Below are 22,477 nucleotides of genomic sequence, written 5' to 3'. Positions count from 1 at the left end.
GTATAGGGTAAACAACCGGCTGGACTGGCCGAGCCACTGACTACAGCGTTTGTGGCCACCCTTCGAAAAAGTACTTTAACACGCCCTGACACTGGAGATGGTCATCAGTCATGAGTTGTTGGTGGTGAGAGCAGGAGCACAAGACATCTACTCTCCTTTCAAAGTATTTTCTCCAAAGTTAGAAATTAAGGCCATATTTTAAGATTAAACTATCCCCATGAGCGCAAAACCTCTACTCTCCTTTCAAAGTAAGTATTTTCTCCAAAGTTAGAAATTAAGGCTATATTTTAAGATTAAACAGAGGGTAATGAAAAGTGTGGCCAAACGCAGTGCACAGTACCCCCATGACGCTTTCGAAATGTTTACTTACATCTATAAATATTTCGAAGATTAACGCCATCTCGATGTTTGCGGAGTCGCTTGTGTCAACAAACTTTCCATTTCCTGTGCTAAATCCGCACACCACTTGCACCCATATACGCTGGGGCACTTTCATCACAAAAATCGTAAACACCGACTTCCAACCACTACTTATCCAAGGGAACTACGATTTTTAGTAGAAGCGTGCTCTAGAAAATTATTTAAATAAATAGTTAAACGGCAGTATAAGATCATGAATTGCATAAATATTTTTACATATTCATGATTATTAATTTCAAAATATCGTTGTTGAAAAAGTAACTAGATTCCTGACTCAAATATCAAGTTTTGCTTGTGAACGGTACCTTCGGCGTTCTTCGCGCTCTTCAATTGTTTATCAGTGTTGCCAATTGGTGTGTTTACCCTCCAAACTGGGTATAAGACTTACACAAAACCAGGGAAATAAGTGAAATTAGTGTATCTATTTGTAGTATATATGAATATTACAGCAATTTTATCATTACCGCATTACTATGACAACTAGAATTCATGGAAACAGTTTGTAAATGCATTGGCGTATGTGTGAAGCTCCATTAGATTGGCAACAATGAGTCAATTTGCCACCGTCTGCTCGTAAGTACCTCAGAAATATCTAATTTTTTGGGGTTAATTTGGTTGCATAAAAGATATAATAGACATGAATTGGATCACCTGAAGAAAAGCGACCCCAACATACACTGGGGTCGCTTTTCTTCAGGTGGAAAATATTGGGGTCGCTTTTCTTAAGGTGAGGAATTAACAAGGCAAATAAAAAAGAAATTATGACTTACTCTTACGCACAGAATGTAAGCATAATCCTACTACTACAATTATGGGGGACCCCAGTGGGAAGTAATTTTCAGGGCACTACCAAACATAACACAACCACCTAACCTAACCTAGGGGCCTGTACCCCCTACCTAGGCCTAGCAGGGGAGGGGGGCTCTGCCCCCCATGCGACCCCCCCCTTTAAGGCCACTACCTAACATATCCATCAAAGTAGTTTTTAATGAATATATATCTATATTTTTTTCTTTTTTCTATAATATTATGGGCTAAAGTGGGTCACCTGATGATTGGAGACACCAACAAGCAGGGGTCGTTTATCTTCAGGTGTAAAATTTGGGGTCGCTTTTCTCCAGGAGGAAAACATTGGGGGTCGATTTTCTTCAGGAGAGGTATTAGGGGTCGCTAATCTTCAGGTGATCCCATGAATTAAATAAACATTCTGAAGTAACAAAGTAAAGTTAAACTAAATAATGAGTAAAGTAAACAATTAAGGGAATAAAGCTTTGCACCTCATAAACCGTGTACTCGTGTGCTGCCCGTAACTGTGTTTGTGGAGTGAGCGCTTAGGAACCAGGAACCGCAGCGTGGTTCAAGTACAACTTAGTGTGAATCAAGACCAAAATGTGTACAATTACAATTAAATAAACACTGTGGAGTTTCAGTTGTGATGGCAGTTAGGATAAAACCACCAATTACAAGGTAAAAATTAATTTCAGTTAAAACCATGACCACGGGAATAACAAGTTCCATACTTTCCCTTAATTGTTCAAATGAGTGCTGGGAAGGCTGGGAAAGATGGTGGATTGTCTGTGGTTACGAACGGCAAGTCACGAGGTTGCCGCCATATTGGATTTTAAAAAACTGCCTTGAAAACATATTTTACGAAGAGCTCACATGCTTATTTTAGTTCGTATGGCGCTTTCATATATCACATCATGTTGACGAAACATTAATCTTTTGAATGGTATGCTTAAAGGTGTAATTATATCCATGTTTCACCAATTACTAAATATCGAGTGAATAAGGCTGAGCCACGCCATGACGATGGATCGACTACGGTGTTTCCCATGTCTGTCTTTTTGGTCTAAGGGGTTCTCCACAGGTTGTATCGCCTAGTACTACGTCATCCTGAAAGACTTTCAAGCGAGACTTGGAATTTTGGTAAGAAACCCAGTTCGATAAGTTATAGCTAGCCTACTTGTGACAAGAACTTTGAAGCTGCCTTCACATGTATAAAACTCAAAAATTGTTGGCATAGACAGCATCCCACAGGCCTATCTAGCGCAAAGAATTTTCAATGACTGACAAAATAGCTATGGCAAAGTCCTAGCATCACGGTAATGTTTGAAAGACGAGACTACTTATACCTATAGTTGACGGTATTTCTACAGAAGCAATCCGCTGTGGCTTAGACTATGGCAATTGACTGATTCCTATGTTATTTTAGTTACTGTACAAGATTTAAAAGTAATATCCATTCGGCCGGCTGTAACTAAGCAGTAATTGACCTTTGAAAGTGACATAATAGCCGCACCAAACTCAAAGGTATATTAAAGTTTAGTTCCAACCAAACGAAAAAAATATTCCTTACAACCCTTGTAAAGCAACTAAAATAACATAGAAAATGTCAATTGCCATAGTCTAAGTCACCGAAGAACGGTCCTATAGGAAGGTACCAAGTATTCGTTACGGTGAAGGAAATGTAAACACAGCCGCCATGTTTAAATTCCCCAACCACCACGGAGCCATATGTTCACAAAGGGGGGGGGGGGGGGGGGGGGTAACGCACAGGTGATGGGCGGAGTAAGGTGGAAGGTACGAGTTGTCTTAGTAGCACCCCACTGAATAGTAACATACCTTGACGCAACTTTCGGCGAAAGCCTAACACTCACTTTCCTAAAACATAATAATTAAGAATAATGTTTGGAGCTTACCTTAAAGGGGTGGAGGGTACAAAGCAGCAGCTGCCTTTAAGAATGCGTGGAGGCGGGTCTTGGGTTCCTCAAAATGCAGCTTGAAATAAGCAACAGCCAAGTACCCGACGAAGTTATACATTCTCCTTCCGTATCTTGGAGTCGACTGCCGGAGTTCCCTCCACCTCCTTTCAATAGTATTAGTATGGGCACCGGTTTCTGGGTCCACAAAGTTCATCGAGTGGTTGACTGTCAAGTGGACATAACCTTCATCTCGCAGGCAGTAATAAGCCCTCCAACAGTCAGAAATAATAGTGGTACCCGGCACAATGTATTCTTTGATAACTGCAAGCAGAGTCCCACTCGTCCTGTCGGGTACAGGAACAACGAAAAACTCCCGGGTCTGCCTGCAGATACCACCGAATACCCACTGGCCTTCGATGAGGCGACCTACGTTGTATTTTCTTCTCCCAAACTTCGCCTCATCGATTTCAACAATTGTGCCGGCCCACCTATTTGCTTCTTCTGTTGGAAGCACCAATTAACTATGACCTGAAATAAAAGTCAGTGTTAGGGGAGGTAATTAAGTAGGGTAGATTTCATAATAATACAAGGCAGGTTGTGTATGGGAGAGCGGGGGAGAAGGAGGGGGTATGAATGGAAAATGGTGAGGGGATAAGCAAAATACTTACTTCCCGGGAGAAGCTGGCCCAATCATTAATTGTCGAGTCCGACAGTCCAAGTTCTGTTCTCGCAACCTTGTAAGAAAAAAAAATCACTCACATACAGGTATGCGAAGAACAGAACTTGTCTCAACATCAAGGTGGGACCCAGAGAACCAAGTGCCCTTAAACAATGAAAAGTAGTAAGAACAGCGTTTTTTTGCTTTCTTACTATGTGGTCGATAAGACCGGTCACACCTAAAGGTAAAAGTGGAGGGAAAAATACCAATTATAAACATGAAAAATATGGAGTAGGTCATAAATGGTATAGGTGTAAATATAATAATTGCCATGAATCTAGGGCCGGGTCATATCACGGTTACATGTAGAATCCAACAAACTATTCGTAAGGTATTTACCTAAAGCACTTTTTTTGCAGATCTAGGCGGCACTCATTCCCACAATGGGGGCAAAAAGACCTGCTTCTCAGGAGGCCGTGGTCCTGGCATAAACAGACCAGCCGTTCATAATTACCTGAGTAATAGGCAGAAAAATCTTTGTAACTGAATGGGGGCAAAAGACCTGCTTTCTCAGGAGGCCGTGGTCCTGGCAAAAACCGATTAGTCGATCATAATTACCTGAGTAAAAGGCAGAAAAATCTTTGTAACTCATGTAACAATTGTTACATGAAGTTGGCAAAGAGTTCCTGTGAGGGGCTGGACGAGCGTGAAGTAGATGCAGCAGTGGATGTCATGGCGGCAGATTCAACAGTGTTGGAGTTCTACAGTTAGGAGGTGGCAGGAGGCCAGACCGTAGAAAACAGGGTAGGAGAGGTGGGGTGGAGTAGTAAAAATGCTTTGATGCTATTGGTTGAGGCAGGGTGGGGCTGAGGTAAATGAACAAGCACTTAACAAGATAAGTTGGCAATGTTAAGGGTAATAAAAGTAAATGGGTAGTTAAGGAACTAAATGTAAATGTGGGATGGGTTCAAAATATGAATTAATACAAATACATATATAAGGGGCCCGGCCCAGGAGGGTTGGGATTTAAGTCCTGGGTGGTAAATGTGTAATAGGGCCTATAGTTGTTTTAATAAATACAAAAGACCAAATTAAACATAGGTTAGCATATAACAAAAATAATTAAACTTGTAGGGGATGTTGCCTGACCAGGGGTGGGGTTGGACCCCCCTTAAAGAACCAAACCAACCTAACATAACCTAAGCTAGCAGGGGATGTAACCTTACCTAGTAGGGAACTTAACCTAGTAGGCAATGTTGCCTGACCAGGGGGGCTTTGCCCCCAGTACCCCCCTTTAAAAGGCCCTAACTTAACCTAGTAACGGAATGTAACCTAACCTAGTAGGGAATATTGCCTGACCAGGGGGCTTCGCCCCCCAGTTAACCCCCCCATTAAAGGCCTAACCTAACCTAACCTAAGTAAGGGGAAATAAACTAGGGCCTAAACGGTAACCTAGTAATGGAATGTAACCTCAACCAAACCTAACTAGTAGGGAATCATTGCCTGACCAAGGGGGCTTCGCCCCCACGTTACCCCCCCTTAAAGGCCTAACACTTAACCTAGTAAGGAATGTAACCTAAACCAACCTAACCTAGGTAGGGGCGAACATTGACCTGACCAGGGGGGCGTTCGCCCCCCCGTAACCCCGTTAACCCCCCCCTTTAAAGGCCTAATCCTAACTAGTAAGGAACAAATAACCTAAACCTAACCTAGTCGGGAAATACTAGGGCCTAACACGTAAAACTTAGTAAGTAGAATGGTTAACCTAAACCAAAACCTAACCTAACCTTAACCTAGTAGGGAACATTACCTGACCAAGGGGGCTTCGCCCCCCCGTTACCCCCCCTTAAGGCCTAAACGTAACCTAGTAAGGAATGGTAACCCACCTAATCCCCCAACCTAACCTAACCCTAAACCTAGTAAGGAATGTAACCTAACCTAACCTAACCTAAAACCTAGTAGGGAATATTGCCTGGACCTAAGGGGGTGGCTTCCGCCCCACCAGCTACCCCCCCTTTAAAAGGCCAAACCTAACCCTAGTAGGAATGTAACCTAACCTAACCTAACCTAGTAAGGGGAACCATTGCCTGACCAGGGGGGCTTTGCCCCCCGTACCCCCCTTAAAGGCCTAACCTAACCTAGTAAGGAACGTACCTAACCTAACCTAGTAGGGAAATATTAGGCCTATCGTAACCTAGTAAGGAATGTAACCTAACCAACCTAAAATAACCTAAACCTAGAGGGAACATTGACCTGAACCAGGGTGGCTTCGCCCCCCCTGTATTTACCCCCCTTAAAGGCCTAACTAACCTAGGAAGGAACGTACACTACATAACCTAGTGGGAAATACTAGGCCTACGGAACCTAGTAAGGAATGTACCTAACCAACCTAACCTTGTAGGAGAATATTGCCATGACCAGGGTGGGCTTCGCCCCACCAGTTACCCCACCATTAAAAGGCCTAAACCTAAACTAGTAAGGAATGTAACTAACCAACCTAAACCTAACCTAACATAGTAGGGAATATTGCCTGGAACAGGGGGCTTCGCCCCCCCGTACCGCCCCTTAAAGGACACCAAAACCTAGTAAGGAAGTAACCTAACCAACCTAAGCCTAAGTAGGGAATTTGCCTGACCGGTGGCTTCGGGCCTCCCCGTACCCCCCCTTAAAGGCCTAACCTAACCTAGTAAGGAAGTGTAACCTAACCAAACCTAACCTAACCTAAGGGGGGCCTTAGTAGGGATATTGCCTGACCCAGGGGGGCCCTTTCGCCCCCCCGTACCCCCCCTTAAAAGGCCTAACCTAACCTAGTAAGGAATGTAAACCATAACAAACCCTAACCTAACCTCGAACCATAAACCTAGTAGGGAATTTATTGCCTGGACCAGGGGGGCTTCGCCCCCCCGTTATACCCCCCCTTAAACAGGTCCTAACCTAACCTAGTAAGGAATGTAAACTAACCAACCTAACCCTAACCTAAACCTAGTATGGGCCAACAAAAATTTTTGCCTGACCAGGGGGAGGGGCTTCAGCCCCCCCACCGTTAACCCCCCTTAAAGGCCTAAACCTAAGCCTAGTAAGGAACGTAACCTAACCATAACCTAGGTAATGGTAAAATACTAGGCCTAAACCGTAACCTAGTAAGGAATTGTAACCTAACCAACCTAAACCTTAAACCTAAACCTAGTGGGAATATTTACCTGACCAGGTGGGTTTCGTCCCCCCGTACCCCCCCAACCCCTTAAAAGGCCTAACGTAACCTAGTAAGGAATGTAACCTAACCAACCTAACCTAACCTAACCTAACCTAACCTAGTAGGGAATATTGCCTGACCATGGGGGCTTCACCCCCTGTACCCCCCCTTAAAGGCCTAACCTAACCTAGTAAGGAATGTAACCTAACCAAACCTAACCTAGTAGGTAACCAAGTAGGGAATGTAACCCCCCCCCCCCCCCCGGTATCCACCCTTGAAGAACTAACCAACCTAGCCTAACCGGGTAACCCCCTTCAATGAAGTAAAACTAGTAGGTAAACCAACATATAACAAACTAAACCTAAGGGTATGTTGCCTAACCGGGGGATGGGATTTGGCCCCCAGTAGGTAAAATGACATATAAACCTAACTTTGATGGGTGTGGAAGTGTTGTAAAATGTTAAAAAGTAACCATACATAACTGCGTAATAGTAGGAAACTGGAAGGGAGGTGTAAATTGTAATGTCTGTAAAAGTGTATAATGGAATATATTGAAATGTAGGTTTTATAAGAATAATGGCAAACTATATATTTAAATATTATATATTGAAATGTAGGTTTTATAATAATAATGGCAAACTTTAATATAGGTATTGGTATCGGTGAGAAATGCATTGTAAATGGTGTAACGTAAAGAGCCAGTCGTGAATACTGGAAAGGGGAGGGATTGACTTGTGTATAAATGATATAGGGAGTGTGTATGTAATATGCAACGCAATGTGCAATTTCACGTAACAGGTAGGTAGGTATCGAAACGTCCTAAAACTGAGTTCTATATCAACACGTAGGCATTTTTAGGTGTCTGTCCTCAATTAGAACATAATATTTCCAGTTATATATGGTGAAATGATTAGGTGGGGATATTTCAAAACAGTTATTATACAAATACTATGGAAAAATGAAAAGGAATAAACACTAGAATTCACATAACATGTTTAATAAACAAAAATAGGTAATGCTTTTATGTAACTCAACGTATGGTTACCAGCCAGGGTTCCCAGATGACACCACTACCAACCAGCCAAAGTCTACCATGAAACCAGCCAAAATCCCGCCAAATGGTAATCCAAACCAACCCAAATAACCGGCAAATATGTGCGTTATATCTATCTTTATAAATGCATATTTTTATCATATATATGCTTGTATAGCGGCATCATAGTTTAGTTAGATAATATAAACTAATATAAGAATGCAGGAAAAAAAAACGAGAATGAATTGAAATTTTGAAATGAGGCTCGTTCCCTGAGAATCCGGCAGCCTGTTTTGTGGTCATCTGGTGTGTGTGTGATTTTTATTTTAATTCCATCTACATATTTTGCTTAAATGTTACCAAGTTTTTACTGAAAACCTATTCAAATTCCCCAGATTTTCCTGAAAACCTTCAAAAATTCCCAATCTGGGGAGAGATTCCTCAAACGTGGGATCAGTGTTTAGTCAAATAGACAGTGTTTGAAAACCAGCCAAAATACCACTAACCAGCCAAAGTGAATTTTTACCCACCAAATTAGGAAAAAAAGCCAAATTTGGCGAGAAACTGCCAAATCTGGGAACCCTGTTACCACCCAATCCTTCACTCAGTCCGGTAGCAATGTAGGGGTCATACTGTAACGTGTTTGGCTAAATACATATATCCCTCCCGTAAACCCCCATTTCTTTCCTCACTAAGAAGTCCGAGTTTAGGCCAAAAGCTCCCTTACAGTTAGCGCATGCGCAGTAGCATTAGCGCATGCGTAGTAGGATTCATTGTTGTGGTAGTAGTGGTAGTAGACAAATATGGATGTGGAACGGCTCCACTATAGCTAGTTTTGTTATTTCTTATTTCCGCCTGTATTTCGTGTTTTTAAAAGTGATAAATGTGGGAAATACCACAATAACACGGCAAAATCTCCCCCCAAGTGGTTTCTCCCCACCCAAAACCCCGGTTCCCACTGGGGGTCCCCCTTACCGTAGGATAGAGTTGGGGTTTTGTCCCCACCCAAAACCCCGGTTCCCAATGGGAATCCCCTTTACCGTAGGATAGAGTTCAAAGGTAAATTAGAGTCGTCCGAATAAATATTACTTCAAATTCTTGCTCAGGAGGTAAAACTGCATAGAAAAACTGCAACTGCCATACTCTGGGCCGCCGCGGATAGGTACACTAGATCTACCTAGTTGACACAACCAGTTTCCTAAACGCCTACTTAGCCTACTAGGCTACCTAAGAAGAGTTTTATTACTCTATGATGGGTACCATAATATGTGGCATATATACGGTTAATGATAACTTTTAAAGCAAGAGCCGCCACTGTACTTTTGTGCCACAATAACATGCCGAAACATAAAACATGTCAAGAGAAGAAAGCTACCCACTGCTAACAGGACATTCATCTGCCTCATACAATGGTAAAATAAAATCTCGAATGCTTTGCTTACCTGTGGAATGTTACTCTACTCTCTCTTAAAGAACTCTTGTGGCCATTCCTTCAATTATAAACTGCACAAAACACCATTATGAGGACTACGGACGCAAATTAAAACTCACCAAAAGACACATACCAGAGATTCGCGGGTACTTGAAGTTTCGCGCAACGACGTCTTAGTCTAAGACGCTTGGCCAGTGTTACCACCTCAAAAAAGTAAACTTCCCACAGACTTGCTTTTTTTTTCACAAATTCCTACAAACTGAATGGTTTTCCACAAAACATCTCCACAAATCACATGAAGCTTGAGTATAAGGCCAAATAGTATTATATAGAAAAACAAGCCGTATTTAAAGTAACATTAGCATTCATAAGTGTTTATTTCACATTGTTGTTATTAAATGGGCAGGTGATATATGCAAGACATAAGTCTAGTAGACTTTCGGTTCTCAAAACAAAATTAAATTGCTGTTATTACCGTTACTTGTAAGGAGAATAGTGTATATATTCTAGTTTCATCTTTGGCGTTGAAATTCTTCATCATATCTAAGGTTAGCCTGAAGGCAGCAAACTTTTATTTTCTAAAATCTGTCAATACGAGATTTGAAGAATTGCTTCCACAGACATTGCGTGAAAGCGATTCCCATTTTTGAATGTGATATGCTCATTCTCGAAAAGATTCACTCCACTGATGCATTTGAGTACGGTAGTGATAGAGGCTTTTTGGATAAACTTGTTCTTCAGCCGTTTTTCGTCTCGTATACGTTACCCAAAAAGATGTAATATTATTCATCCATGATTGAGGCAATTTTTCAAGACTTAGGGAGGCCCATTCATTTTCAAAGCCATCCATGTCTTTTATTATATTTCTATGCCTAGCTGCTATACTTGAGATCATTTTATTACTTAGTGACATTAGAGTGCGTAGATGAAAGTTCTTCAGCATGAGTAATATGTCAATATTGTCTGGGAGGCGTGTTTGCACTTCAGTGATTAATTCAACTGCAAATTTCTTGCATCTCTCTTTGACGTACTGTTTATGTTCATTAACATTAATTACTTTGGGATATCAGAAGACCAGTGGTAAATTCATAACCGAAATCAAATGATGTAAGTGGGATGAGATAGTCAGAAAACGTTAACTCGGTAAGTCTCTTATTTGGTACTTTGTTCAGATATCTAGGATATACTACTTTCTGTAGAAGGTTTTGACCCCGTGGTAGTGTTGTAAGAGTACTTGCCTCCGTAAGCCGTGCGTATCGTGAAAGGCGATTAAAAGGAAAGCTGCTGCCTTGCAGTCTGACTTTATAGTAAAAGGCTAGGCCTACCCCCAATAACCGTGGAAACTGCTGCCTTGCAGTCTTACTTTTTAGTAAGAGGCTAGGCCCACTGCCAATAAATGTGGAAACTGCTGCCTTGCAGGTAGATTTTTTAGTCAAATGAAGGGCCCACCGCCAATAACTGTGGTTGATGACAGCAAGGGCATGTGGTCGTAAAAACCCCTTTGCCAAACGATAAACCATGCCTGATGTTTTAAGGAAGGCTGTGGAGAAGGCGCATCATGCAACCGGTCCCTTAATATAGAGATAACGGTGGGAAAAAAGAAGACTTTCTGTAGAAGGTTTCTGAACGTACCATGTAAATCCTGTGTGAGCTTAGTGATGTCAGGATTCTCAGCTTGAAAAAGCTAATTAATATGGTAACGTTCAGATGAAGCAATCGATCATCTCAAAAGGAAGTTTGAGGTTATCCCATTGGTCGATAATGATGGTCATTGCCTCCAGTCTTGCTCACCATCGTGTTGCTACTAAACTTGGCACTTTAAGTCTTTAACAGGTGTATCGCCTTCGTTCAGGATTTTGTATGTCTCTTTAAGAGTTTGTTCTCTTGGGACTGTTTGAGAACCAGTTGTGTGTTTCCTCACCATGAAATCTAATTCTAGTGCAAGTCCATCTGAGGCCTTACTGGCTGCTAAAAGCGACGAATGGCAGACACATCTAAATACTATTGAGTTGGGGTTGTCTTTCTTTAGCAAAGTCACTAGAGAATAATTACGATCAATCATTGCATCGGCCCCGTCCCTTAATTCCTACTCCAATCAGTTTATCAACTGCCAATTTGTCTTCATCCATTACAGATTTTACAGGTTTGTAGAGGCTGTGCGGTCCACGAGTGGAACCAAAAGATAAAATGTGCTGACTATTTCTCTCTTGGAGCACTGTAATACCGTATCGTTAGAGTATATCTTAGTTTTACCAGACCACTGAGCTGATTAACAGCTCTCCTAGGGCTGGCCCGAAGGATTAAATATTTTTACGTGGCTAGGAACCAATTGGTTACCTAGCAACGGGACCTACAGCTTATTGTGGGATCCGAACCACACCATATCGAGAAATGAACTTCTATCACCAGAAATAAAGTTCTCTGATTCCGCGTTGACCGAGCCGGGAATCGAACCTGGGACCACCGGATTGGCAGCCCAGCTCGAAAACCACTCGTCCAGCGTGGTACTCCGTATCGTTAGAGTTAAACATAAAATATTTGCTGCATTTGTGCTCTCATCTACCAATAAACTGAACTATGGGTCTCCTATATCCTTTCTCAGGATTTTTGCAAAACTTGGGGCTATTACATTTCTCTGTGATCTTGCACAGTTTGTTCTATGGAGTTTGAAGATTTGAAGGGGCTTGGAATTTTCGTGTAGCTGAGTTGCTGAGGCACAATTTCTCCTAGATGATCAAGTGTAGATGAGTGATCTGTTATGTACACAGCCAATCTAAGTTCTGCAACCCCTAGATGGATCTTGTATTGCAGGCAGCACTGAGTCTGTGATCGAGGTTTGACCCTTACCGGTGGAAGCACTGATGTAGTCTTTATGTTTTTTCCTTTACAATAGCCAGTAATAGCTTTAATGTGGGCCTGAAAAGTTATAATACAGATCTTATATCGAGCGTTTGTACTATCTCCCACGACGGGTTGGAGCCAGCCACTAAAAAAAGAATCTAATTTCTTCTCCTGTGCTCTCTTTACCGGCCATATTTCAGATCCATATGCCAATGCTAGTCTCACTACTTTTCTATTTGCTAGTTGCTAGTTTAATTAGAAGCGATAGACGAGAAACTTATCAATTATGAAAGTGAACGTGTGTTTGTATCTTGCGCTTTTACTGTTTCTGAAAATGCTTACTTATATGAGCAACAACAAAAAATTACAAAGAATGTAAAAAGCAAAGATGGAATATTAATGAAAAACCGAGTTCAAGAAAAAGATGGAGGCGGGGACGGGTGGAAATGGCTCTCGTGAATTCGCATTGCAGAAATGAATGATTCTCCCGCTCATTATTTTCCACTCCCTTTTAAGCATCCATAATAGGGACGAAATCTGGTGCTGACATCGTCAGCATTTTATCATTTCGGAGACGAGGCAACTTCGCAAATAGCCCCGTTACCCAACAACACGTCTTGTAGATCCCTTCCGCTCCCAAACACGTCCTAAGAGTTTAAGGCGTAATTATTCGTGAAAGTGCCACGTGTAAGTCATTTACTGAATTGAATTAATTCGTCGCACACCGGATGAAGAAATATGATTCCGCTATGTTGTTGAGGTACTTTGTTTATGGCGTCCCATTGTCTGATTGACTTATATATATAGATATATATAATATATATATATATTAATATATATCGAGCTACAAATGTCCTTTAATATCTAATTCGCTCTTACCTCGAATTAATATATTTTCATATATGTTTAAACCGAAGGGGCAATTTATTCAGCGATAAGTAGAATTGCCGGCCGACGGGCACGAACCATCGCATCTTCAATTCCAGGACTGGCAGTGAAGCCTTAGCCAACCCCGCACGAGGTAGAGGAATTAGATATTAAAGGACATTTGTAGCTCGATATATGTATATGAATCAGGTAATGTGATATGACTTATATATATATATATATATATATATATATATATATATATATATTACTTCCTATATTAGGCCTTGTGAAGACCTAGAATACGTAAACAGAAATGATTGAGGGATTTCAAGAGGGAATTGCTTGAACTTACCGTAAACTGATTATATTGATTTCTTTCTTAGAGGGAAGGTCGCCAGAAAACTCAGTCGTTACTTTAAAACTATTTATTTACAAAGAGGCCCGTGCTGGCCTGGAGAAAAGTTAAAGGATATTGGCCCCCACGTTGGGGCTTATAGTTCTCATTCAATTCAAGCTGATTTTCATTCACGTGGGTTAATGCACACTTGCGAGCAGAGAGACGGCACGTGACTCATGGAATCTGGAAAAGAATCCCAGATTAAACGACATAAAAGGAAAAATGACTTCTTGCTTTGATTAAGGCTGATTAATTCTCTAACATTGGGGAAGGTAAACTCGAATGGTTCACTGAGGTATGCACGAAAACTAGGTCTTTAACAAGTCACAAAGGGGAGCACGTGGCCGATGAGGACAAAGGGCTTCTGATGTAGAAGGGGTAAAAATAAGAATTGGAAATGAATTTAGCAAGAGTCGTATGGTAGTAAAAGGTGCTGGGTTGAAGTTTACACTTTCAGACGTACCTTTATGCAATATTCTGTGTATCCTTGTAGAAGAATGCGGTCCGACCTCTGTTCAGGTCTGGGGTCCGTGTCCACCAGTGCGTCGTGGGTAGGCCATATTTTGGGAGGCTGGCAATTTGACCTCTGTCCGAGACCACGTCCCGCAGCCGACTGAGACCGATACTGCTTGCTTTCGAATCACGGGGCTTCCAACAACCGCCTCGAGCATTGCCTGAAAGGTGGTAAACACAACGCGCATGCAAATTGGGAAGGAAAATAGGTCTTATTGTAGAAGTCCCTAAAATCCATCTCGAAGCCTAGCTACTCTTGTGACCTGCCTCTCTTACCCTAAGCTTCCGTCAGACCGGAAATATCATTCCTACGACATCCCCACTCTCCCAACAACAGTAGCTTCAAGAGACGGCATGGCTGCTACTTTTATAATTAAACAAAAACTAAAAACTCTGCTGGGAAAGGCGAGGCGTTCTATAAACGTAGCAGCTCCCCCTGTTAAGAAGGCATTCACTCCCTTTCGGGCGTGAAGGTCTTGGCTTAAATAAGTTGATCGCCTCGACAACCCAGTTCTCCTACTCTAACTTGAAGTTTTTTGAGCAGCGATACGGCTGACTACAATGGCCTACCTAACTTATAGGCAAAGATGCTAAGTGTACTAACTTAATATAGTGATGTAGTCTAGCCTAATAAACAACTACAGGTTGTCTTGTGACGACAGTCTACTCTACCCCTAGATAAGGTTACTTGAAGATTCTACTTGCTACTAACCTAATGCCCTGGTACTAAATCATTAGCCTAACCTACTCAATACAGTTAAATGAAAGACGCAATCATTCCAGAGTGTGGTACGCACAGCAGTAGTTCAGCGACGGAACTGTTAAAATACATAATGAGAGGTAATGATGCGTTGGGGATGATGAGTGGTTAAATTACCAGGAGGGAAATGCAATGAGGTAGTTATGACATTTACATGAGTGTTAGTATCACAATTTCTAGGGGTTAGAGGGTTAGTTCTACTGGCAGAGATCAGGCTGGCTACCTTCTCTGGGTAGGTGCCAGGATCATTCTGCAAATGAATGCGACACTGTACCTCGGGCACAGGTGTCAAGGAGAGCATGTGGCTCTTTTGTGTTAGTTTGTTAATGACGTCCCTTCTTCTTCTTATTCCCCCAGGACCTGGCTATACCAGTCCTTGGAGTAGACGGAGGCACCGACTCTGGGGAAAGGCCAGAAACGCCGGCAGGAGCAGAGGCAGTGGTAGCCTGAGGCGGTATGAAGGTGAGGTCTGCCGGAGGTTCATCCTCGGGCGACAGTGGTGAGGTGAGAAGACGGAACTAGTGATTGGCCATGGGCTGCGGTAAGCTCCATGCCTGTTGGAGGATCTCCTGTAGGAGGATCCTTGGGTAGGTTAGGCGCCGGCACTAGCTCGGGGCCAGGCGCAGAAGTCAAGTTCGGTGGTGGCTCTACGTCCAGGCTGGACTGAGCTTGTACTGGGCACAGTGCTGCCAAGTGGCACTGGCAGAGAGTTGAGGTCGACTGGACCTGTGGCGGGTACCGGAGGTGCAATACCTCTCAGCGTGCCCTTGGAAATGGGAGACAGAGGCTCCTGTCTCTGGTTGAAGGCTAGGCCTTGGGGAACATGGACAGTGTCCGCTGCTGATAGTCGGCTAGGGCACCTAGGCCAATTAGTAGAGTGCCCTATTACGTTGCAGGTTTTGCAACGGAACTGTGAATGATCAATCTCCCTTCCTGGTAACGAGGGAGACTGTTGGTGGTTGTACTTCCTGGAGGAAGTAAAATTTCGATTACTCCTTGCTTTAGAGTGATTGGACGTGGGGTTAGGACCCCTAGGCTTTTTGGAATGCGAGGGAGACTTCATGTCTTGCCCTAGGAGGAGGTCGTAACCTCCTGGAATGTAGCTTGCAACTGCAAGGGTACAAATTCTGGAAAAAATGAGGTCTGGTGACCCTCATTGACGGTCGGAAGGATCAGCTTGATATGGTTGATACCTTCGATGGTGATTAAATGACGTCTATCGACGTTTGCCCTCGGGGGATTCGGTCCTTCCCGTTATCAGGGAGATTTGAGCGCCAGAGTCGTCGTAGGCTCTGACGTGGCTTGGCTGATAATGGCTTTGGAGGGGTGCGACGGTTATAGGGCCCTTAGCTGTGGTCCTAGAGAAGAAGGATTGGTGACGGCCTTGCGATGGCCGGAATATTGTGGTTCGCGCACCCTCCGTAATTTGCAGACATGTGACCCTTGCGGCCACAGTCTCGGCAGAACTTGTTCCAGAACCTCTTCCGTGGCACTGGATGATAAGACCGAGATGGCCCCACAGGTTGCGAATCTGTGGAGTCACCAAGGCTGGCAGTGTGCTCGGGCACAGGTGAAACGTCCTCTGTTGGATCACCCTCGGAAACAAGTCCGGGGTCAACTGGTGGGCTTACCTCTTCCAAAGGGGAGGAGGTAGGCGGTAAAGTGGTAAGAGGCTGAGATGGTGCGGAAGAAACTTCGGGCTCTGACACTGGGTCAGGGCCAGGTTCGCAAATAGACAGGATGTCGGGACATCGGAGGCACTAGCCTCTGAACCTAAAATTGAGGTGTGGTTATCTGGCATGCTGCAGGTGTCCGGTGCATCTGGTAGTGGGAGCTGCGTCCAGGGGAGATACGGCTTTAGTAAATCTCGGCCCAATATCACCTGATAAACATCATGAAATTGGTCCACTACGCCCAGGCGGCACAATGTGGTTTCCTTGGTCACCTGGTCCAGAAAGGGCATTTTTACATTCAGAAGGACTGAAGGAACAGAATAGAGGTTACCGTCAATCCATTCGAACTGAATTTCTTCGTCCGTCCGGATTTTGGCACCCCTAGGCAATGCCTTTCTGGAAATAAGGGAGACCTGGGCTTCGGTGTCGGCCATGACTTGTATCCACCGATAGGGCGTAGGAGACAGTTCATCAGGCAGGGCTACATGGTAGCCTTGGAGAAGTTCACCCTGGAAGCTCTCCTCCCAAGGTAGAGACCGACTTGGGCACTGGTCGGAATCCACAGCATGCCCACGCACACAACAAGTGGTGCAGAACCTCCGCAACCACCTCTTACCGGGAGTCCAGCTCATGGTCTGGGGCTTGGAAACTAGCAGAGAGATTGCGTCATCTAGGAGAGCTAGCTCATGCTTTCTCTCTTCTTCTCTTTCCTTTCTCTCTGCTTCTGCGGCTTTCCTCTCTGCTTCTCTTTCTTCCTTTCCCTGCTGGCGCGCAGCAGCCTGCTGCGTCTTTATCCACTGGTCAAGGGCTGGTCCAGTGTAACCAGCCTCCCTGCCCAGAGTTATGAGGGCTCCGAGCTTCTCTAGCTCTCTGGCAAAGAAGTCACGGGAAGCAGGGGAAGACATTTCCCTTAGGCTACAGTAGAGGCTCGGAAGAAAATGAAAATAATGGCCAGGAAAGGGTACTGAATGGAATAGGAGTGCCTACTGTGGAAAGTGGCACTCACTTGGAAAGGTGTTCTGCGACGTGGTAGAGAAAAAGTCTGAGAAGACTGGGTGCTCTGTGGCACTTGGGAAGTGTCCCGTAAGTTGGTGGCACTTCTGGATTGGCACCTTCTAAAGAGGTGAAAAAATCAATGGAGTGTACGGCGTACGTCACACTTAAGGGCGTTCCTAAGTTGGGAGACGCTGGAATGGGCTACTGTAGGTCCAATACAGGTGCACGGCACTTATGAGGAGGCGTTCCTTGGTTCAGTGATCCAAAATGGTGGATACTCTATAATGAATGAGCGTTCCGTAGGACGGACACGCAGGTATAGGGCTACCTGTACGTCTGTACAGGTGCGCGGCACTTATGAGGAGGCGTTCCTTGGGTTGGTCCGAAGGATCACTGATCCTCGTACACGGACATTAATGAATTGGGCGTTCCGTATGGACGGACACGCAGGTTTGTCAGCACTTAGGGCTGGTATTGCGGCACTTCGGGAGGCGTTCCCTTTGTTGAGTGTTCCGAAGGATCACTGACCCTTGTACATGGACACACTAGTTACTTGGGCGTTCCGTAAGGACGGACACGCAGGTTTAATGGCTACCTGTACGGCCTGTACAGGTGCAATGGCACTTATGGAGGCGTTCCTTGGAGCACTGGTATCGTGCTGGTATGTCCCGTCGGACGACACTAGATGCAGTATACTTAAGTATACCGAAGTGAAAGGGCACTCTGTTCGGGGCAGAGTGTAATGGTGGAGGAGAGAAAGTAAAAGGTGGGAGTACTTCAGCAGCCAGTCGATGGACAGGGTCAAGAATTAGTGGCACTGTGAAATGGTAAGACCTGACGTGCACTGGTGGTGGCCAGTCCTAAACTGGTAACGACTTCCCTGTCTGGAAGTAATGAATTGGCGTGGCACACTGTGCGAATTGTGCTTGCGGTATACGCAAGTCTTTTGTGATAAAGAAAATGAAAAGACCACTCGGGCAACGACAGGTAATGGAAATTTTAGAAATGCTCAGTCACTCGCTGAAGTACTCGATAATGAAACAAATAAATGTTTGCAAACTGCACTGGACACATGCGCGTACGTATCACGCTGTGTAAATGAAAGACACAAGAGACTAAAATAATGTTAATTCTGCATGCTATAATTAATGGTAAGATGTAGTACTCTTGGCTTCGTGAATACTGGGTTCTGGTTCTCTCTCTCTCTCTCTCTCTCTCTCTCTCTCTCTCTCTCTCTCTCGGAGAGGGTGAAAAATGATATGTGAATGAACTCCCTTATATTGAATTGAACTACTAACGTTAGTTTAATATGACGCAACTTGCGTTAAATGATTTACTTACGTTAACGTGAAATGAAAGAATTGCTTTTGAAAACGTTTTATGAAAATGATAACGCGCTCGCGTTGAACGATTTTTACGTTAATGTAGCGGCTCGCGCTTACGAAATGATTTGCGTTTCAATATGAATTTTACAACGACGCGTTTTACGTTAACAATTCTTGTGATTTACTCTACTTGAGATTTACGTTAACTTTATGTAAGATTACTAGGTCCCCGTGAACAGTGAAATGACGGTAAGGATTTTAAAACGATGTTAGCAAACAATTGTAAATGAGGTTACGTTAAGTGCGAAGTGAAATGAAACTTCGCTCAGCGCGCGAGTGAGCGATGCGAGGTGAAACATGTGAGGAGAGCTGACCAGCGCGGGCGAATCAGCTGATTCTCTGTAAATGCGAAGGCAATTTACAACACAAAATACTACTTTCTTATTCAAGGCGAATTACGTTAATTTTTCTGGCAGGACGATAGATACTAGTACCAAGATCGATATTATTTACGTTAAAACTTTGAGACTTACGTTACTTTGCTTAAATTGTTTAGGTAATGTTTAAAGGGATAAAAACATGGCTGCCGCTGTGAATGAGACGAAGGTTGGTTGAGACCGCGCAGGCGCGAGAGAGCGCGAAGCTGAATTAGCCGAGAGGTAAGCGGTTACCAACACTTGGAATGAAAACTAAGTTAAAAATGAATACCCTAACATATCACAGACAAAAGAATTGTACACTTCTTTTGCCGTAACTATTAGTAAAACACTCCTAACTAGCTAGGCTTTCAAACACAGCAATAAACCCTGGCAAAGCACTTCCTAGTTTGATCTGGTTCTTTCTGGCATCTATTCTACACACGTGCTGTCTCGTCCGACGAGGACAGCACAAAGTAACAGAAAATTCGCGGGGCAAATTGTTTGCTCGCCGCTAAAATAAAGCTCTGGCGCGTTCGCCGTTACAATAATAAGATTTCTACCTACGCTCTTTTAAACACTTCTACAATAAAAATACTTAAACGTACCTTAAGCTAACATTAGTTATAGAATAATCATATTAATGAATGGAATACCTTACCGTGAGTCAGTGTGTCTTCTTTCCCTGCAAGTGTGCTTGATTTACTTTTTGTAAAATAATTTACAGTTTACGTTTTACAACGGATAACGCGATTTACAAGCTTTTTTAAGCAAGCCCGGATTCGATCCTCGGCGAGGTCGACAATATTACGTATATAGGGCCTTGTGAGAGACTAGATACGTAAACAGAAATGATTGAGGGATTTCAAGAGGGAATTGCTTGAACTTACCGTAAACTGATTATTATTGATTTCTTTCTTTAGAGGGAAGGTCGCCAGAAAACTCAGCTCGTTACTTTAAAACTATTTATTTACAAAGAGGCCCGTGCTGGCCTGGAGAAAAGTTAAACGATATTGGCCCCCACGTTGGGGCTTATAGTCTCATTCAATTCAAGCTGATTTTCATTCACGTGGGTTAATGCACACTTGCGAGCAGAGAGACGGCACGTGACTCATGGAATCTGGAAAAGAATCCCAGATTAAACGACATAAAAGGAAAAATGACTTCTTGCTTTGATTAAGGCTGATTAATTCTCTAACATTGGGGAAGGTAAACTCGAATGGTTCACTGAGGTATGCACGAAAACTAGGTCTTTAACAAGTCACAAAGGGCGCACGTGGCCCGATGAGGACAAAGGGCTTCTGATGTAGAAGGGGTAAAATAAGAATTGGAAATGAATTTAGCAAGAGTCGTATGGTAGTAAAAGGTGCTGGGTTGAAGTTTACACTTTCAGACGTACCTTTATGCAATATTCTGTGTATCCTTGTAGAAGAATGCGGTCCGACCTCTGTTCAGGTCTGGGGTCCGTGTCCACCAGTGCGTCGTGGGTAGGCCATATTTTGGAGGCTGGCAATTTGACCTCTGTCCGAGACCACGTCCCGCAGCCGACTGAGACCGATACTGCTTGCTTTCGAATCACGGGGCTTCCAACAACCGCCTCGAGCATTGCCTGAAAGGTGGTAAACACAACGCCAGCAAATTGGGAAGGAAATAGGTCTTATTGTAGAAGTCCCTAAAATCCATCTCGAAGCCTAGCTACTCTTGTGACCTGCCTCTCTTACCCTAAGCTTCCGTCAGACCGGAAATATCATTCCTACGACATCCCCACTCTCCCAACAACAGTAGCTTCAAGAGACGGCATGGCTGCTACTTTTATAATAAACAAAACTAAAACTCTGCTGGGAAGGCGAGGCGTTATCGTAGCAATAAATGTATCTAATATATATATATATATATATATATATATATATATATATATATATATATAATTTGTGTGTGTGTTTTTTATCTTAATGGATTAGTGGCCTCTGTTAAACTTGCCTTTGAAGAAGTAAAAAGATGTATACTTTTATCATTTCTGGATGTTAATATTCCCAGGATTCTTAAGAAATTTAAATTGTCGACGTACAGAAGATCTACAGATGTCTGCTTATATATTCATTACTGTTCCATTCACAGCGGTCACAAGAAAGCAGCCACCCTTTCATCAATGTTTGTCGGTATCCTAACGATATGTAGTCATGAATTTAGAGCATGAAATTAACAAGATTTATATCACTGCTTTTGACTCAAATGTCCACTTTCCACTAATATTGTTTTTTTAATTGCTTGGCTAGAAAACTCTTTTCTTGTTAAAAGCAAAAGCAACATTTAATTTACAAAGAGACTACTCAGCAGTCTTACCATTTAGGGAGGAATTAATATCACCAAAGCTGTTCACAACTTTTAATGTGAAGGTTGCTTTTAGTAACAAATTCACGGCGAGAAGTTGATTAAAAAGTCTCCCACAATTATACGTTCCACGCATACCGGTACCTACTTGGTTTTGATTTCCTCATCTTTGTGACGAACTAGTTTATATATTACATATATATACATATATATATTATAATCTAAGTATATAATATATATCTATATACTATTATAGATTATATATATTTATATATATGCATGTTCTTTGGAAACTATTGGAAAAACACATGGACATCTCCTCGCAAATCTGTCTTATTTGGCTTTTTTTTTTTTTTTTTTGTATGGTGTTTTTACGTTGCATGGAACCAGTGGTTATTCAGCAACGGGACCAACGGCTTTACGTGACTTCCGAACCACGTCGAGAGTGCACCTCTATCACCAGAAATACACATCTCTCACTCCTCAATGGAATGGCCGAGAATCGAACCCGCGACTACCGAGGTGAGAAGCAAATACCAAACCAACCACGCCACTGAGGCGCTAATTGGCTCTTTTTAATGTACCCAAACCAAATGCATATTTGGTGATAAGGGGGCCAGAATGGTTGGCTAAGCCTTTTGAGCATGAAAACAAGTTTCCCATCATCAACCGATAATAAGTGAGGAGAAGCGTATTATATAAGTTTTCTTGGAAACATTTCTGTCTCTGCGTGGCTGCGTGTCTGTGTGCCCGGGGGATTCTAGGAATTCCGAAGGCTTCAGGATCCTGCAGTCGTTAAGATTAAAGAAGACGTTATAATGCAATGGGCGGTTCTCCAGGAGGTGGAAGAAATGATTCCAAAGACAGGTTCTTCCGAAGACAGGTTATGGATCCGTTTAGAAGCTGAAGACAGC

The 22,477-nt window shown here is 43.1% G+C and overlaps 1 protein-coding gene and 1 long non-coding RNA gene across 4 annotated transcripts in view; both read right to left on the bottom strand.

Annotated features, from left to right (window-relative positions):
• LOC135222181 (uncharacterized) overlaps window positions 1-9,624 on the bottom strand; it is a 110,654-nt gene extending 101,030 nt beyond the window's left edge. Inside the window, exon 1 of the long non-coding RNA XR_010316190.1 lies at window positions 9,452-9,624. This is a non-coding gene — a long non-coding RNA (uncharacterized LOC135222181). The remainder of the gene's footprint in view (window positions 1-9,451) is intronic.
• A 4,027-nt stretch (window positions 9,625-13,651) lies between these two features.
• On the bottom strand, window positions 13,652-20,877 carry LOC135221683 (uncharacterized). Of its 3 annotated transcripts, XR_010316065.1 has the most exons (3): window positions 20,632-20,877; window positions 14,013-14,223; window positions 13,652-13,732 (listed from the first exon to the last, which is right to left on the bottom strand). XR_010316065.1 is itself a non-coding variant. In XM_064259411.1 (2 exons), the coding sequence occupies exon 2, from the start codon at window positions 17,398-17,400 to the stop codon at window positions 16,450-16,452; it is 951 nt and encodes a 316-aa protein (XP_064115481.1). In that variant the 5' UTR covers window positions 17,401-20,352; window positions 20,632-20,877; the 3' UTR covers window positions 16,233-16,449. The 3 variants fall into 3 exon arrangements, 1 of the variants encoding a protein (XP_064115481.1); XR_010316064.1 differs by lacking the exon at window positions 13,652-13,732 and having other exon boundaries at window positions 13,746-14,223; XM_064259411.1 differs by lacking the exons at window positions 13,652-13,732; window positions 14,013-14,223 and adding an exon at window positions 16,233-20,352.
• Between the last annotated feature and the right edge of the window lie 1,600 nt (window positions 20,878-22,477).

This window comes from Macrobrachium nipponense, chromosome 3 (genome assembly GCF_015104395.2).
Source record: "Macrobrachium nipponense isolate FS-2020 chromosome 3, ASM1510439v2, whole genome shotgun sequence".
Taxonomy (NCBI): Eukaryota; Metazoa; Arthropoda; class Malacostraca; order Decapoda; family Palaemonidae; genus Macrobrachium; species Macrobrachium nipponense.
Note: the sequence above shows the minus strand (reverse complement) of the source record. Positions and strands in the feature narration are given on the sequence as shown.